At 39.7% G+C, this 18,647-nt stretch overlaps 1 protein-coding gene across 2 annotated transcripts in view; it reads right to left on the reverse strand.

The window, feature by feature from the left end:
- cabin1 (calcineurin binding protein 1) overlaps nucleotides 1-18,647 on the reverse strand; it is a 140,381-nt gene that overhangs the window by 85,800 nt on the left and 35,934 nt on the right. The window contains exons 21-28 of one of the 2 annotated variants that reach the window (XM_081349816.1): nucleotides 17,969-18,175; nucleotides 17,739-17,884; nucleotides 16,455-16,716; nucleotides 15,337-15,501; nucleotides 14,896-14,985; nucleotides 14,238-14,422; nucleotides 9,382-9,626; nucleotides 2,707-2,772 (exon numbers count right to left, since the gene is read on the reverse strand). In XM_081349816.1, coding sequence (XP_081205942.1) covers nucleotides 2,707-2,772; nucleotides 9,382-9,626; nucleotides 14,238-14,422; nucleotides 14,896-14,985; nucleotides 15,337-15,501; nucleotides 16,455-16,716; nucleotides 17,739-17,884; nucleotides 17,969-18,175 — 1,366 coding nt within the window. The remainder of the gene's footprint in view (nucleotides 1-2,706; nucleotides 2,773-9,381; nucleotides 9,627-14,237; nucleotides 14,423-14,895; nucleotides 14,986-15,336; nucleotides 15,502-16,454; nucleotides 16,717-17,738; nucleotides 17,885-17,968; nucleotides 18,176-18,647) is intronic. The other variant, XM_081349817.1, reaches the window with a different exon arrangement.

The following is an 18,647-nucleotide window of genomic DNA, read 5'->3' on the forward strand; positions in this document are numbered from 1 at the left end:
TGTAGAACACAAAATGTTGTAATGATTTGCTCCAACCTGCTCTTTTTCATATACTGTGTAGTCAGACTACAAGTTGCTTTCCGACCAGTCATCGTGTGCCGTCTCACATGCACACATATATTCACTCACTCACCTCACTCACTCACTCACTCACTCACTTCACTCACTCACTCTCTCTATAGGGCTTTTCACACTGCGCTTAACACCGGGTTATAGTTGTTCTATTTCTCCTTTTGTGTTCTACAGAAGACCAAAAAATACTGGTTTGGAAGGACATTATGTTGAGTAAATGTTGAAAGAACTTACATTTTTGGGTGAACTATCCCTTTAACAGGTACAGTGTTTTTTTTTATCCAGGCCTGAGGGCAGAGGTTACAGGGCATGACTACAGGGAACATGTTTCAATGCAGTGTTGAACCCTGACTAGGGCTTTGGGGTAAAACAGCCCGCCTGCTCATGAGGAAGACCAAAGCGCTTACAAATATTGTGCTTCTCAGCAAGCCCAGAAAAGAAAGTTAATATGATTCTTCTTGTGCTGCCCACAAACAAGTAGAAAAAGCCCCTGAGCATGCTGGGAGTGTCAGCATTTGGCACAGAGAGTAGAAATTCATTAGCACACACACCATCACCTCCATGACACAACAAAGTGCATGGCAACACCAACGTCCCCTCCTCCAGAGAACGCCAACGCACCCGAAGGGGAAAAATGGCGCTGCGTCAGCCCAAAATTGCAGCTTCCTGCAGAGCGCATTAGCAGCTATAGGCCAACACTGCCAGGAGGACCATTATTTGGGCTGATACAGATTTCATCAGGAGCTCGAGAGCATGTTAAAGACGCTATGAGAGTCTAGACGTGACCTGGGTGTGTGCTGGGAAGTGATGGGCAGGAAAAATGAAATACTTTTTGTTTCAGAAATGATTAATGTGATTAAGGGTGGAAATCACCAATAGAGTAAGAGTGTTGTAATATTTAAATGCACAGAAGAAAAGGACTTTAAAAAAAAAAAGGTCAAGTGCTACTGCAGTTTGAAGCACCTGCATAATAAACTCTGATGTGACCCACAGTAAATGTCAGAACAGGGTTCGGTTCACCTTCCTCAAAAGCAGAGCGCACAACACACTTTTATTCCGATGTAGAGTTCATAAACACTGAGAATTAAGACTTAAGAATATTGACCAATGATAGAGCTCAACAGTAAGCTTACCGAAATGAAGTAAAAAAAACAAAAAAAGGACATTTGAAATCTTCATTGTGAAACAGATTTTAAGCAATACCAAATTTACTTTTCAATGTACACTAATACAAAAATATATACAAAAGAAAGTGTTTAATTGCACATTTTCAATGAAATTCGTCAATCAAACATGTCATATTCCAACAGGATAGCTAGGTAAGGTTAGCTAAAGAAGGCAGAATGCAAAGTATTTTCCATTCCCTCTGTAGAGGAATATTATATGGACGCACCTCTTAATTACTGAATTGAAGTGTTTCAATCAGACGCATTCCTACAGGTGTATTAAATCAAGCACCTAGCCACGCAGTCTGCATTTACAAACACTTGAGGAAAAACTGGTCATTCTGAAGAGCTCAGAGATTTCAAGCATGGTACTGTACTGTGAAAGTCAGTTCGTGATATTTCATCCCTGCGAGATATTCCACGGTCAACTGTAAATGGTATTACTGGTAAGTGGAAGCGTTTAGAAACAGCAGAGGACGTGCTAAGGCGCATGGCGGATAAAATTCGCAAAAGATTTGCTGATTCTTATCCTTATCCTTAGAGTACCAAACTTCCACTGGCATTAAAGGATTGGATCACTTCAGAATTAAAAATTCCTGATAATTTACTCATCCCCACGTCATCAAGATATTTACGTCTTTCTTTCTTCAGTCGAAAAGAAATTAAGGTTTTTGAGGAAAACGTTCCAGGATTTGTCTCCATATAGTGGACTTTAATGGGGTCCAATGATTTCAAGGTCCAAATTGCAGTTTCAGTGCAGCTTCAAAGGCTCTACACGATCCCTTTTTAACCACAAATGCTCTTCTTGCACATACACGACTTTTTAGAAAATGGCCGATGGTCTGACTAGATAAGGCCCTTATTCCTCGACTGGGATCGTGTCGAGCCTTTGAAGCTGCACTTTATTTGTTATATGTCCACTATACGGAGAAAAATCCTGGAATGTTCTCCTCAGAAACCTTAATTTCTTTTCGACTGAAGAAAGAAAGGCATGGGGGTGAGTAAATTATCAGGAAATTGAAATTGTGAAGTGAACTAATCCTGTACTATCAGCACGAAAACTGTGTGGCGGGAGCATCATGGAGTGGGTTTCCATGCATGCAAGCCTCACATCACCAAGTGCAATGCCAAGCGTCGGATGGAGTGGTGTAAAGCACGCTGTCACTGGACTCTGGAGCAGTGGAAACTGTTCTGTGGAGTGACGAATCACACTTCTGATCGTCTGAGTTTAGCGGATGCTAGTTTTCTAATGACGCAGAGTGTTGGTTTGCTTAAAGGCTTATAATTCCGTATTGAACAATCTTCTGAAATGCATGAAAGTGCATGGTCACTGTTGAGCTCTATGGTGTTCAGGGTGCTTGACAATAGCTGTTGCCAATACTTTGGGGAACTTAAGCCCTGCTTTTGAGGAGTGATAGGTGAGCCGGCAGTTTTATACTATTGGTTGTGCGAGGAAAGGCGTCTGTACCATACGCAGATCCTGGCCGCAAAGCAGAGAGACACACGCAGTAGTCATGGTCATGTGAGAAGTCAGCTGTTGAGGAAAGTCAGTTTAGAACATTTTTCATAACCTGGACTCAGAAAAGCCATACAGTTGTGTATATTTTTGGGTACCATTGTAGTGTGAATAAAGCAGATCTTTCATTTTCTGTTCTGCTGAGAAATGGGTAGCTTTTTAGAGGTTATTCAAGTGAATCTCACAAAAACTTAGCAAGATCATGTATTTTTACCACCTTTTGGGGGAAAATTTTGCTTAATTGTGTTGAAAATGATGCCTCAAGGCAAAAAACAGGCTTCATTTTCTTTATTTAAAAAGAAAAAGATTTTGAGGTGAAATGTGACCTGCATGTATTTTCGTGACATTCACTTCCCTTCATTAAAGGGATAGTTCACCCCAAAATTCTAATTGTCATCATTTACTCACCCTCATGTTGTTCCAAACCAGTATGAGTTTCTTTCTTCTGTTGAACACAAAAGAAGATGTTTTGAAGAATGTTGGTAACCAGAAAGTTGATGGACCCCATTGACCTCCATAGTATCTTCTATGCCTATCAGTACATGCTGACTGGTAAGATCTGATTTATGAGATTGAATTATAAGTTGAAATTCACATTTAGTTTTTTATAAGCTTATCTGGTTAAAAGAACTGAATCAAATTTAGTATATACTATAACCACAATGGCAACATAGGCCTATATTTAAACAGGATTAAGCAAACTATTATTGCTGAAAACAATTGTTCAGACATAATCCTTTTATCAGGTATAGCATTTGGATATATATTTAGACATGATGAAAAACAACTTAGTCACAATTTAGATTTGAATTGAACCTTTCATTTTTACCCGATCTGCTTCAAACTACATCAGTCTAATGTCAAAACAGAGCAGATGTAGACCTGTGAAATGATTCTTGATTTCTTAAATACTGTTGCCCTGCCAACATGTCAAACTTTAATAATATTCTTGGGTGTTTTTGAGGCTCTATGGAAGTCAATGGGGTCCATCAACTATCTAGTTACCAACATACTTCAAAATATCCTCTTCTGTGTTCAACATGAAACACATGAATGAAACTCATTCAGATTTGGAACAAAATGAGGGTGAGTAAATGATGACAATATTCATTTTTGGGTGAACTATCCCTTTAAGGTCCCGATATACTTCAAGCGAAATCTAAGAATGAACTGGTGTGAAAAAACTCGCCAAATCAAACTACCATTAATCTGTGGCGCTTATGTAAAAGGTTTTCTAATTAAAATCACTAACATTGTTTTTCGTGTATAATGCTGTAATACAGTGCTATTGTATAAAGTGCTATATAAATAAATGTGGCGTGGTGTTACTTTACTGGAGTGACGAATTTCAGAGCTCATGCAAACATATGCACATCGCTACGATCAGATGCTAATCTATGTTCATCTAAACGGCGCTCTCCGCAGCATGGACCATGTTGGGATGTTTGCTAAGAGCAAAACATCTTTTGTCAAAGAACGAAAAAGAACTTCGCTGTGAGTTTATCGGGGCCTTTAGCATCAACAAACATACAGAAGGACAGTGAATTGATCAAGTCTTGAACTGTTGTATCAGCTTTGATCAATGATAAAAAGCTAAACTCATCCACACACACACCAACATTACCAGAAAAAGCAGTTGAAACCTCCCACTGTCTTAACCAAACCGCATTATTCAGAACAACCCACAAGAACAATTTCACCTCCCTTGCACAAGTGAGCAACGGCAGACACTTTGATCAGATGTCAGTTTGCACACAGAGCATTGCGGAGTGCATTGTGGGAAGACTTTTGAATCAGGGTGCTGACCCATCATGCATCCATTAAGAAGCAGCAGGTGTGAAGCAGGTCAGAGGCAGGCAGAGAGGGAGCAGGCAGGAGGCAGCAGGGAGACAGGGAGACTAAAGCAGGCCATGGGAACAACTGAGGAATATGGGCAACATGTCACAATGTTCACCTTGAAAAATCACACTTCAGATCTGCAGCAAGCTGTTGTGAAGCTATCAGTAAAGCAATGAGATGAGGCCAGCCACAACAACAACAACAACAACAACATCAACAACAACCTCAGCTGCAAATATTTTATTTAGGTCGATATATCATTCACGGATAACTGTGAAAATAAAAAATGACTATCGATACAGAGAGAGTTAATACAGACAATAATAATATATATATTTGGGCCAATCACACAAGATGTGATTTTTCATCATCTTATGTCATGAACACTCAAGTTAACAGTTTAAAAATCATACATTTTCCACCCTGTTCCTTTAGCAGGCGATATGAATTAAACAGACCCTTTAAATGCGAGTATGAGGGTTTCGACATTTAATCAACAACGCTTGACATTAACTTTTTTGCTCAGCATCCGCTGTGACTAGTGGTTTTCCAAAGTCACTAGCCACTCAGCATTTTCACTGGCCACAATTTTGACATCGACACCATGGGGGAAAACTGCCATATAGATATTTTTAATATTATATCATAATTTGGCAGCAGGAATATTAGGCTGCTGTCACTTTAAGACCTGACGCACGGATCCAATATACTGTTACACATGCGTTATCTCTCTCAACTGTTTATGTTCACTTAAAACTGACTGTGTTTATGTGAATACTCGCCAAGACTGCAATTTTGACATTATTTTGTGTGTTTTTGACTGTTTAAGTGTGATTTTGCACTTTGGGTGTGAGCACAAACTCTGCGGGAAAATTATGCGCAATATGTGCAATCCCACGCCAAAATTCAAGCCCTGTAACACCAACAATATTCATCCAGAGCAAATGAATCGAGTGAGTGAGGAGAGGCGGGTTTGTGTGTCACTCGCTGTCGGAGAGATGAGAGAGAGAGAAAGAGCATATATATTATTCTACTATTCCACTAACTGAGACCTTTCATACTATATATGACACATCTACATGATTTAAAATATTTTTTTTACTGCTTATGATGATATTTCATAAATTGTGAAACAAGTCACACTAATTTTTCAACAATTAAAGCTGCAGTTAAGAGTTGTTCACGTTGCCTATATGAATTGTTAAGTTTCAAAGCAGTGCATATTTAGTTACAAGTGCCTGGTTTTATATAATTAGCTTATTAGTTAGTTGTTTTATCTAAAAGGGGTAAATTGCTAAAAGTAAAATTATCTGTATCTGTCAAAACAAGCAGTTATTGTTACTGGCCCAGAAATATTGGTGACTCCCTAATAAAATCTAGTCACTTTAACTGCAGTGGGATTTTTTTTTCTGTCATAAATATTGAGTTTCTTGCTATTTAAAGTTATATTAAATTTGATTGGCCACTTGTTTTAATTTCTTTTTCATGTAGGGTAATCCTGCTTACACTGCAAAATCTTAATTGGTCCAAAAATTCATAGCTGTAACATCAAACATGTTCTGATTAGCTTGGATTGTGTTGCGATATTTAGCAGTAAAAAAAGAAATCTGAAAATACTTACAGGCTAGAATGTAGCAAAATCGCATGATGACAAATACTGATAGCTTTTAATGTAAAAAGCATTAAGAATTATTCTATGTGACCATGCCTTATATAGCTACAAAAACTAATGTTCATTCACATGAACGCCATGCAAGCTACATGGTATTTAGCCTAAGCGTTGATGAACACAACCAGAGCTGAGCAGAAATTTCGCCCCTCACAATCCACCTTAAGACTGACTAAATCTATGAACTGTATTCTAGAAATGAGCACACCAGGCTGAGATTGACTTCAGCAACTAGGTCATCATCTGACACGGTTTAAAAAATCTGACTCCATTTCATCAAAACAGGCCACAGCAATATTTAATCAAGTGGACTATGCAATGCCGCCTTTAAAACTACATAAAGAACAAATGTCTGAAACTCAACATATTGCTTATGTTATGCTTAAAAAGTCACTTTGAATAAAAGCATCTGCTAAAATAAATGTATTGGCACTATATACAACTTACACACTAGTAAGTGCTTTTGTGCTGCACCATTAAACTTAGTTGAAATGTAAATCTACAAATAAACTAAATATTTACGGAAGCTTTCAACCAGGAGTAATTGGAATAAAATAGCAAACTGAGTTGCACCAATAAGCTCTTGTTTTACCTGACAGACTTTAATCCTTCAGACATACAGTATATGATAATGCTGACATTTTATATTCACTTACATTATGCAAATAAATTACTTTGTTAGTGACTCTTCAACACAAACCCGTCCTAAACAGCGATACTCAGAGTGCATCGGTCCGTGTTGTGTTTATAAATAATTTATTGATACTTATTCATTTTAAGTACAGTTTCTAAGTTGTTAGCTACATATAAAATACCTATTATGTTATTCAGGAGTATCATATTTTAATGGAAACATATTAGTTGTTAGAATCAAGGATAAACTGAAATTCATGGCATTTCAACAGCTTCTGCTCACATATTTGAAGGCTGCTATTGGATCGTTGAGGGGAAACGTCATATTATGTGACTATGCATTACTTTACAGAGGGTTTACGACCTACTAGATACGTTCTGCCTTAAGAACAAATTGTGCAACTGAATAAAGTACAAAGTTAGTTACGAACTAGCTAGTAGTTACTAAGCCTTTAGTGTGGACTTAACATTTTAATTTAAGAAAGAACTTACAAAATGCCGGTGCAATCCTACCCTAAACACTAAGATTAAGTTACCACACTCATTACCAGAGCATGAAGCTTTAAAGGGGTCATGACATGAGAAACCAAATTTGCATTGATCTTTTGGTATATAAGAGGTCTTTGTATCATTAAAACGTCCTGCAAGTTTCATAGCTTAAGACGTCCTCCCCATTATAAACGAAGCATTTATTTAATCAAGCTCTAATTACAGCTCGTTGGGGATCCATGGTGAGAAGTGACGTCACGGTACGAAGTGACGTACCAGTCGTTTGCATATGACCGCCTCCAGCGCAAGACAACTACGCATCATTTCGCATCATCGCATCGTTGTCACGCCCACAGGTGTTCAGTCGACATGCAGCGAGTGGGTCTGTTTACAAGAAGATGTCCTGTTCCTTGCTGTGGACTAACAAAATGTTTGAATACGCTGCCGAACGATCCAGGCGTCAGGGAAAAATTGATGCAGTTTATTTTTTGCGGACGTCCCAGGGACGGCAGTGTTAATTTAAGCATGTGTTCTTTACATTTCAAGGATCACTGTTTTGAAAACAAATCACAGCTGGCTTTGCCAGAAAACTTTTGCGACTATTCTGGGTCCCAACGACGATGCTGCAAACTGTAAGTAATGTATTTCATCTTAAAACTACTTTTAGCAAATGACGTTAGCCAATCATAACAGTGGGCGTTAAGACTGAACTCTTAAAGAGGAAACAGGATGAGAAACAGGGTGGGAAAAGGTCTTAATCACTAAAATTTAAAAGCTTTTTGTCCAAAAAACTATAGTAATACTATAATTGCACCTAAGGGACCATAATAAAACAAAAACAAAAACCATGTCATGACCCCTTTAAGCAATCAAAACAGACGAAAAATGAATCCGTACTACAATATGGCCACAACAACAAAAAAACTGCATAGCTTCTCCAATTCTGACCCAATTAATTTTAAAAATGTAACAAATGACAGCAATCTGGTCTGGTCAACCAGTCATGACATATGGTTAGCTACAGTACAAGATCAGCAGAGCATAGTAGCTCCCACCAGAGTTAGCTAACATCTGCTGCCTTATTATACTGTTGACACAACCAATCAAATAATAATAAAAATCAGATAACAGCATGGTTTACTGGGAGAACATCAGCGAAGCACATTCATAATCGGTGCAGGAATAGCACGAGCAAATAAAATGGCGAAAAACACAAAACTATTTGTAATTTGCTGGACTGGGTGCATAAAATGTGAAAGTAATTGGGTGGCGTAAACAACAAGAAATGACACTGGCTACGTCCACATTAATCCGGATATATTTAAAAAAGCCATTTTCATTTCAAAACGCTCTCCGTCCCCACTAGCATTTTCCAAAAGCTTCTCGTCCACACTGAAAACGCTTCAATCGCGCTACTGCTCATTCATAAGAGATGTAATAAAAGATCACAGATAACACGAAAGACCAGACATAATAATACTCTCACGCTATTCTTCAGGCATGATCATTTCATTAGCAAAATTTCTCACCACTTCAGGTCAGACCCAATCGCAACACTGAAAGTGAATATCAGGCACGACAATGCCAGAACAGCCATTGATATCTATGGGTGCAATATGCATCACATGACTAAGCCTCCGTTTTCACAGTCCACACCTCAACGCTACAACAGCGGTTTCAAATGTATCCACTTGGGAAAGCTTAGTGTGGACAAAAGGCCAAATTTGCATCCAGATTAATGTGGACATAGCTGAAGTGGAACTGAAACAAAGCGGAAAAAGCGCTGAGACACTGTTAGCAATGTTGCCCATTTTCCCATGATCCTCTATGGCCTGGTGCAGATGGTAGGAGGAGGGGTGGGAGGAGATGTTATTGTACACCAGACCCCATCATTTAATTCATAGTGGTAAAAACCTTCATCATCCTCATTCCCCCGTGCGTGAGTGAGTGAGTGAGTGGGTGGGTGAGTGAGTGATACTCTGGCCCTGGTACTGTACCGTCCTGCTGCTGCTGGAGCTCCTGCCCCCGCCTGTGCCTCTGCTGCTGGCTTTTACGTTTGACGTAATCGTGGTCGACCGGAGTGACCGAATACGGGGGAGAACTCGCACCTCTCGCACCGTCGCCAGGCAGAGAAGCTGCTGCAGCCGCAGAAGTGACCGATGAGGAGGTCAACGCTGCCGGACAGGTACTCACGCCAGCCGAAGAGCGCGAGTCTTCATCGTTATTGGATGGAAGCTTTTCCCTGTTGGGAGAAAAGATGATGTTAACAAAATACAAACACTCATTTCACACTACAACAGAGGTGTCCAATCCTGCTCCTGGAGGACCAACGTCCTGCAGAGTTTAGCTCCAACTTGCTCCAAAACACTTGCTTGGAAGTTTCTAGTGATCCTGAAGACCTAGGCTGTGTTCGAAATCGTCCCCTATACCCTCATTCATTATTCCCTACATTACTCCACTAATATAGTCCACTTGAATGAAAACGAGTGAGTGAATTCGGACATTGAGTGCACTGGAACATCTTCCGCTTTTCCACAGTTTGCACTTGCTGTTTAATGATCATTTGAATCTTCGCAAACTGGCAGCTCCAGTAGTAATGAATAGATTTATCTTGAATTCTGTCATGGAAACTAGCATGATTAAACCTTTATTTAACTATTTAATAATCGATTTAAAAGGAATTTATACCTGTATGATTTTACGCTGGACCAGAAAATGAATGGATGGATGATTGAGCTATGGCGCTATCTTCAGGTAAGATGCAGCAATTCATTTGTTTCGCGAATCTCACAATGCATTATGGACATTCTCTAGCCATTGAGCGTAGTGCTCTCGATAATGGTTTCGGACCATAGACAGTAAAAGAAATGGACACAGCGACCCCATTGGATTCAACGGAGAAAAGTGAAGTCAATTAGAAGCACTCACTTCCTGATGGCTGAGCGACTGCGCAGACTCAAACTGAGCTTGACGACGTAGATGTGACGTGAGTTGTCTGTCTTCTAGTAGCTGTGCCAAGAGAAATCTGAATCATTCCCTTCCGAAACTTGCAGAGACGGAGAGTGTGAGTAGGAGGTGTCCATGAGCTAGCAGCAGGAGCAACTTATGCTAAGTATTCTGATTAATTATTTTGTCATTTTGCCTCCACGTCCCCCCGATTGCCCGCGAGCTTCTCCTCCTGTCTATACGGTAATCTCTCTACTGTGCGACAGAGAGTCACGTGGTTATGATGCAATCGTTAGCCTATTTTTACAAAAACTGCTTCTACGAGGCCATGACGTAAGATACAAGGTAATGGAGCCTTTTATACATTTTCGTGTTTTTTTAGAAATAAATAACGGACAAATTGAGTCTTTAAACGCCTAAGATGTAAAGTTATTCACAGTCAAAGTGACGCCAAAATGAATGGAAGTCAATGGAATGCTAACAGCAGATGATGGTCTGCTAATCAACGGCGGTCCCCGGGGAAGCTTCAGTTTCCGGCTGATAGATTACCCCCTTGTTTCGGACACCACTATAAATGGCTGTTCTCTCAAATAGTGCCCTGTTTAAAGGGGCATTTCACCCATTTGAACATTGCTTTTTATTTAAAGTGGGTCATATATGTAGTCGAAATGTAAAAGAAATTTTGAATTTGGTGCCTTTGTGACCGAGAAAAGACAAAAAATAACTTCAGGACGCATTTGTATGAAAGACAACAACTCCCACAATGCACCACATTGCACAGCTCCGCAAGCCACTCCCACTAATCCAGAAAGCGCATATCTGCCTATAAGAGAAATCACTCTTCCGTCTACAAGGCTAGCTACCACCAGAGCTTGAAATTAATTTCACATTCACACAAAATGTCTAGTTAGTTGGCGAACTCATATAGTGCATTACTCCTCGTTTGTATTTCTTTCGAAAAGGTGAATTATTGCATGGTACCTGGATGTTCAGTCAGAACATATGCGGTGCGAAACTAGGAAACTTGTTCACAACACAAACGTCCGTGTCCTCGTCTGATTCAGAGATTTCGTCCAGGAGAAATTGTCATCGTTGAAATTCTTTGCCGCAGACGGACTCTATCTCTGTGTTTGTAGCGGTTCGTAGTTGCATAGTGAGATCACCGGCGCCACCGGTCCGCCCTAACTTGAGCGAGTCCGGGCTCCTCGTCCGCAGCAGGCAGGTCTTCTGCCTCGGCTGCTCTTCGCTATAATGCGGCTTGTAAAGGTAGCCACAAACACCTGATTCAAGCATCAGACTTCCGAAATCCTCTTCTTCTATATCATATTGAGCACTCTCCTCCGCTATTGTCATAACTGTACATCTGTCTCCACAGCGCCTGTTAGCTTAGCTTCAAACAAGATGGAGGATATTGCTTTCAGTTTCAGAGCGTAAAGTCCCACCCACTGATCTGTAATAGGTCTGTAGCGTGAGCGGGTCCCGCCCCCTGGGAAAGATGAGGAACTAGTGCTTGTAGTCTCAACAGAAATCCCCCCCTCTTACACTTCCTCCTACAATGACGCAAAATAACGATTTTTGCGTCATTGTAGGAGGAAGTGTAAGAGGTAAATAACAGATTTCTCCCATCTCAGAGGAAAATGAGAGAGTGTTGCACGACCATTCAATAGAATGACTGGGTTTCTAACAATGCAAAGCTTAATGCAAATGGGTGAAGTGTCCCTTTAAGGGTATAGGGGGTGATTTCAGACACAGCCCTGGATTAGCTGGTTCAGGTGTGTTTAATTAGGACTTGAGCTAAACTCTGCAGAATAATGGTCTCCAGGAGCAGGACTGGACACCCCTACACTAGAAAAAAAACATCTAGTTCAGTCATGAAACTCTGTGTCCAAAAGCTTAAGCAGTTCTAGCTGTTCTAACAAAGTCAAATTGACATTGCACTTTACACACAAAGGCACCTCCTGAAACTGATTTCTGAGCCAACAGAATGTTTTAATGATCTACAACAAAATAGGGAGCGCTTTGGTGATAACTAAGCACAATAGCACATATTTAATTACTACACTTCTACAAAAGGGAAAAAGGTTGGTCAAAAATGTACTTTTACACAAACTGAGCACCAACCTCAACTTTCAGACACCATTTTAATTTTATAGCTGAACTGTCATGGAATCGAATGCACAGGATAGTGGGACGTCATACACAGTGAGAGATACATGTATGCTGCCTTCAAAAAACGATCAGATAAAGGTATCTTAGTAGACAGGATGTGATACAATCATGAGATTCTGACATGTCTTGTTGCCTTCCTCCCTCCATATGCTGTCAGCGAAGACAGCTTTATTCAGCTTTCAGCCATAGACTGATAGGTCCTTTACACGCAATCTGTTCGCAGTCATTTACTACATAGCACAAGCTGACTGGCCAAGGCTGTATTTGCAGGCAAAAAGATTGCTTCCTCAACATTTAAAAATGCTGGTTCAGTGTTCAGTGTAAGCTGGTTCCTCTGAACCCCACCACCTCGCCCAGCTCCACCTGTCTAGATCTGCTACGGGATTATGCTTGTCTATTCATGCAGCAGCAGCGTATCTTACATGCTCACAGCAGTGTGTCTGTGCATCTATTGACAGTAGTAAGTACATACTTGCTCTGTAGCAGCAGCAGTAGCGTGCATAGCAGATCTAGTCTGCCAAGATCAAATACATTAACATTACAAAACCGTTCCGAAGCCTGTCATGATCATGTCTGGGACAACTAAAATTATTAATAACTAACTTATTGAGTTAAAGGTGACATAATATGTCCCTTTTCCCAAGATGTAATATAAATATATGCTGTCCCCAGGATGTGTCTGTGAAATTTCAGCTCAAAATACTCCCAGATCATTTATTATATCTTGTCAAATTTGCCCCTTTTTGGGTGTGAGTAAAAACGTGCTGTTTTTGTGTGTGTCCCTTTAAATGCAAATGAGTTGCTGCTCCCGCCCGCGTTCAGAAGATGATCGATACTTTTACACGAGCTTCAGAATAACAAACCACGTGAATAATCTCACTCATCCAAAATCTCAGAAATAACAGTAGCGAGTGCAGCCTTACGGAGACTCAGGAAGAGTTTCACTTTTAGACGCACCTGGACGTTTCTGAATGGTTAGTGGATACATATGTAGTTGTTGTGGAGTTACATTGATTCATCTCATTGACTTCCATGTCCCGTCATGTTTAACTTTTGCACAAGTTGACAGTTCCCTGAGGTCTTTATAAGTCTGCTGTGACAGTTTTTGGTCAATAGTGTTCAGTGCTTGTCTGTGCTCAACGACAGAACAGTTTCATGCTTTGCTGGAACTTTTGCCATTGCGTTAGAACTGGTCACTGTTGTCGCTTGCGAAACCAAATGGCGGCTCCGTGGGTGGAAACGTGCAGATTAAGGGGCGGCAATATTATAATAAGATCTCCTTTCTACGTCACAAGGGGAGCAAAATGTGATCGGCTTATTTTCTGACATGCTTGCAGAGAAAGGCTTACCAAACCAGTTACTGTGTTTCACTTTTCATGTTTTCTGTGTTGGTCAATGCACCGGGGACCCGATTATAGCACTTAAACACGGAAAAAGTCAAATTTTCATGATATGTTCCCTTTAACAGTTTAGAATTTTCTAAATCAATCCAGAATAATTTGAGAAAGAATTGTGATTCAAACTCAAACTTGCTGAGTTCACTTTTAGCCCGCTACTAATTACAGCATGATCTGGTGAATGACTACAGTGTGTAATGTCAATGTTATCGCTGCTCCTCTTTTTAAAAGTTTGTCAACATACAGCTGAAATCTGTTGAAATCTGAATCTCAGGGGATAGTTTTACAATGTTTCTAAACTCCTTATGGCTCTTGAGAGTGTAAAAGGTTTGTGATCATACTTGTCGCTGCTGGTTTTGGGCGTGGTCTTCTCCTCTCCTCGTGCAAAGGGTCCGACGGCAGCTTCAGCGAGCATGCTGAAGAACACCTCATAATCCATCAACTTCATCTGCTGCTCAGACACTTCACCACCATCCTCCTCATTCTCAAGCAACTTCAGAATTGTGGCGCTCAGGCGGAAAAACAGCTGGCAAGGTGCAAGAAAATAAATTCCCTTACTCAACTGACATGTTTTGTCATACAACTCTATACTTGACGTTCATTACCGCTCAAAAGGGTTGGATTCATTATGTTTTTTAAAGAAATTAATACTTTTATTTATCAAGGATGCATTTTCAACATTGATGATAATTAGAGTGAGACTGAAGTAATGAAGTAGACACTTGAGACTGAAGTAATGATGCTGAAAATTCAACTTTGCCATCATAGGAATAATTTAAATACATTAAAATAGAAAAATCTATTAAAAATAATAAAATACATTGTAATAATATTCCACAATATCACTGTATTTTTGATCAAACAAATGGTCTGTACAATTTTTGAAAACATTTTTGAAAGCAATCTCGAATGCTCACCAAGCTTGCTTTCAAAAACGTTTTAAAAAATTGCACGACCTTTTGAACAGTAGTGTCCACCACATTGCAAACCACTACATACCTCTAAGGCCTCCATGGCGAGGTCAGGTGGGTTGTGGTAGTGGATTTTGCGTGGGTATCTGGCCGCCTCCTCGTGCAGGTAGTGTGCAGACTGCAGAAATATGACACAAGAGCTGTAATGAGATGTGCCGGACTGGTGGGAACTCAGAAGCCTCTTTTACACCATCAACGGCTTCGCACGTTTCATCAATTTTTCTACATTTTACCCAACAGGAACTGACTGAATGATGACAAATACATACCAGAATGGAGCCAGACCTGAAGGTGAATTTGCAGTCAATTGACTGACAGCACACCTATGTCAGAGAATGTCCTAATCATTCTCAAACTGTATCATTGAACTATTGCCATGTTAGATTTAATCAACCACGGCAACAGACGCAATCTCAATAGCCAATCAGATTCTCCAGCGGGTCCGTCATAGGCTAGATTAGAAGATCACCTTTTTGTACAGCTGCAGGTAGTCTTTGGGCGGCAGCTTGCGCTTCTCTGCAATCTTTCCCAGCATGTAGTGAATGAGCCACTCCTCCTCATCGCCGTCACAGCGAGAAGCTCCACGAAAGCACTGCGATGACGTCTCCAACATTGAGTCTCTGCGCTCTTCCATCTATAAACACAAGCAAACAGAAACAAACAAATCTAGAAAATGGAGTCTCTTATTTCTTGTCGCTACAGCAAACAATCTTGCGTTGTTTTGCCAACAATCACATGGCTCTCTCTTTCTCTCTCTCAGATAAGTCTTTATTAATACTAGTCAAGTCACCTTTATTTATACAGCGCTCAATACAATACAGATTGTTTCAAAGAAGCTTTATAGTGATAACAGGAAAATAATGCAACAAAGTTTGTTTCGGCTGTACAGCAGATCTAGAAGAAAATAGTGTCACAGTCCAGCTTAAGTAAGTTCAGTGATGGTTCATTTCTGTTGTAAAAAAGTTATTCATTTAGTTCATTTATATATATATATATATATATATATATTGAAAACGTCGTTTTCACATTGTAGTGTGGACTGTCAAAACGGAGGTAATTAAAAACGTGTTTAAAAGGTATTTAAAAACATCAGTCTAGTCATGTGATGCATATTCTACCAATAGATATTCATGTTTATACCGGTATTGTGTCTGTTATGTGCTATTCACTTTCACACAGTGGCTAAAATATGTTACTTTGCACACTCTTCATATCACAGTCCTGCAAAGATGACTGAAAATATACTCACATTTGCTGTCTTGCGGCAAAACAAGAGAGCAGTCGTGTTTTAGACCAAACATATGGGGACTGAGTGCCCCTGACGCATCAGTGAATGCTGAGATATATTGCTAAATAAAATGATCCAGTCAGAAGAATTGCGCGGTAACTATTTATTTTTCCATCTGTATCATCTCAGAGAGGATTTACGCCTCCAGTAAGGTGAATTCAGCCTTTTTCAAAAGTTAGTCATCCACACTGAAAAGTCTGAAAGCGTCAGTGTGGACGTAGAGCGTTTTAAAATGAAAACGCATTTTCAAATGTATCTGGATTAATGTAGACGTAGCCTTAATATACAAACAGAAGTACCTGTTTGATCAAGTCCAGGGGAAGTTCGCGTTTCCACTGTTTGAGCTGTCTGGAAGCGAAGGAGTGCAAGGCATAGGACATGGTCCCATACTCGATCCATAGGGAGAGGTTTGAGGGGTCTATCTCCAGAGCCCGTCTGAAACAGGTCAGCACAGCCAGAGAGTTTTTCCAGATGGGGCCGTCACTCCTCAGCTCATTAGAGTTCAGCTTGTCCTGGATGCGACTGGCACGTGCCAATGCCATGCCTGCCCATGAGTCAAACCTACATGAGAGATGGAGAGATACAGTGACATAGTTGTGTGCATTCATAGGGTCAAATTTTGAGCTTTTTTTAAGACCTGCACAAATAAAATGAATACCATATGAGCAGTGTAGAGTAACTCTGTGGATATATATCCAAACCATAAAGTGACTAAAAAAACAATGATTTATACAACTTTACAGGTTTTGACAAAATCAAACATTTTCATAAAATGCTAAATCCTCATATTTCAGCCTTTAAACCATTTTATGGAACAGCATAAATATAGCAGGGGAGAAAAGTGCAATATAAACACTAAACAATGTCATAATTATGAATTGCTTTGAAACAGTGAGTCAGTAGAACGCGCAACAATGATGCGTTTTGACTTTAAAATGCTCAGCCCTTACAATTAAATAATCATCTTTTGAAGTTTAATATTCACATAAATCCATATCGCGATTCATGTTTTACTGTTCCCGAAATTAAGACCTCTTGAAACGATAATAAAGACTTTTAGTGATAATTATATGATATGATGATATTTAATATAATAGAATTATATGATGACAATTAAGACATTTGAAATATTTAAAGGCCCCCTTGTGGTGAAAATCAAGTTTTTAATGTTGTTTATGTGTCTATGTGGTGTGTTTAATATGCTTTAAGACAAACCATGTGCAAATTCATAAGTCGACACCATTGTTGAGTATTTTGTCCTTAAAACTGCAGTGAACCAAAGACAGCCTCAAAAACACGGTCTGACGTCTCAAACTACCTTTTAACCAATCAGATCAACGTGTAATAACGTGCGTATATTAAATGAGGCAAGAGTGTCGAGTTACAGTCAAGCTATTTTAAGACATGAAGAATTTTGTTTTCAAGGAAAAAACTTTTAAATGTGTCATTTTGGTGATCAAAGATGAGTTTTAAGGGATAAAATGATTGACTACAGGGGGACTTTAAGAGTTTTTATGGCCCTAAATTTCATCAAACTGAATTTAAGACTTAAGGACACACGGGGATGTAAAATTTGAGCAGACCTGTTGGGACACATGCAGATGTCGTGCATGTAGAACTTGATGGCTTTAGACTGCTCTTTGTTTTTGAAGTGGTAGTCCGCCAGCAGGTAGTACAGCTCGTTCACCACAGGGGGCGCCGGGGAAGCTCCTTCTGGAAGCGCTGGCACCTTGAACAAAGAGAAATGCTTTAAGTGACCGATGAACAGACAAATCAGATCTAGATGAACGGACGACGGTCAGTGAGCTCATACCTTGACAGCCCCTCCCTCAATATAAGCAGACACGTCGTCGACGGAGAGTGTGGGGCCGTCGTTGCGTGGGATTATTCCAGAAAGCCTTCTAAGCAGGTTGGCAAGGTCAGCTGAGACAGTGCTGGTCTTATAGCTGTCAAACTCTGGCAAGGTTTTGGGCTTAAAGTACTCAAACATAAAGATGGCATCACTCCAATGAAGCTCCACCTAGATCAGAGAGGACATAGAAAGAGGAAGATAGATGGAAAGAGGCAGACAGACTGATGGCACCATGTAAGCAGGGTCCACGGTGTTATTTTAGTATTATTTACATACTAATTTCAGTTTTCATTCATTTTATTTTTGTATTTACATTTAGCTTTAATTTTATTTACATTTTATTTCAGTCAACATTTAAATTACTAGATTTTTAAGTTCACTATTAGATTAAAAACACTAAGTTGTTCATCTTATATTTATATTTCAACTTTTTTTAGTTTTAGTTAACATGGGGGGGGGGGGGTTCATGGTTCATCACGATATGCTCTGATATCAATTCTCATAGCCAGTGATATGATATTCTATGTGATATTCTATGTGATATGATATAAGATGTTTTCAGTTACAGAAATTAAATAGTATCATTAAATGTAAAACAACACTGAACAGTCTTCCCTGTGTACATTAAATATAGATAAAT

Source organism: Scardinius erythrophthalmus, assembly GCF_964197995.2.
Source record: "Scardinius erythrophthalmus genome assembly, chromosome: 20".
Lineage (NCBI taxonomy): Eukaryota > Metazoa > Chordata > Actinopteri > Cypriniformes > Leuciscidae > Scardinius > Scardinius erythrophthalmus.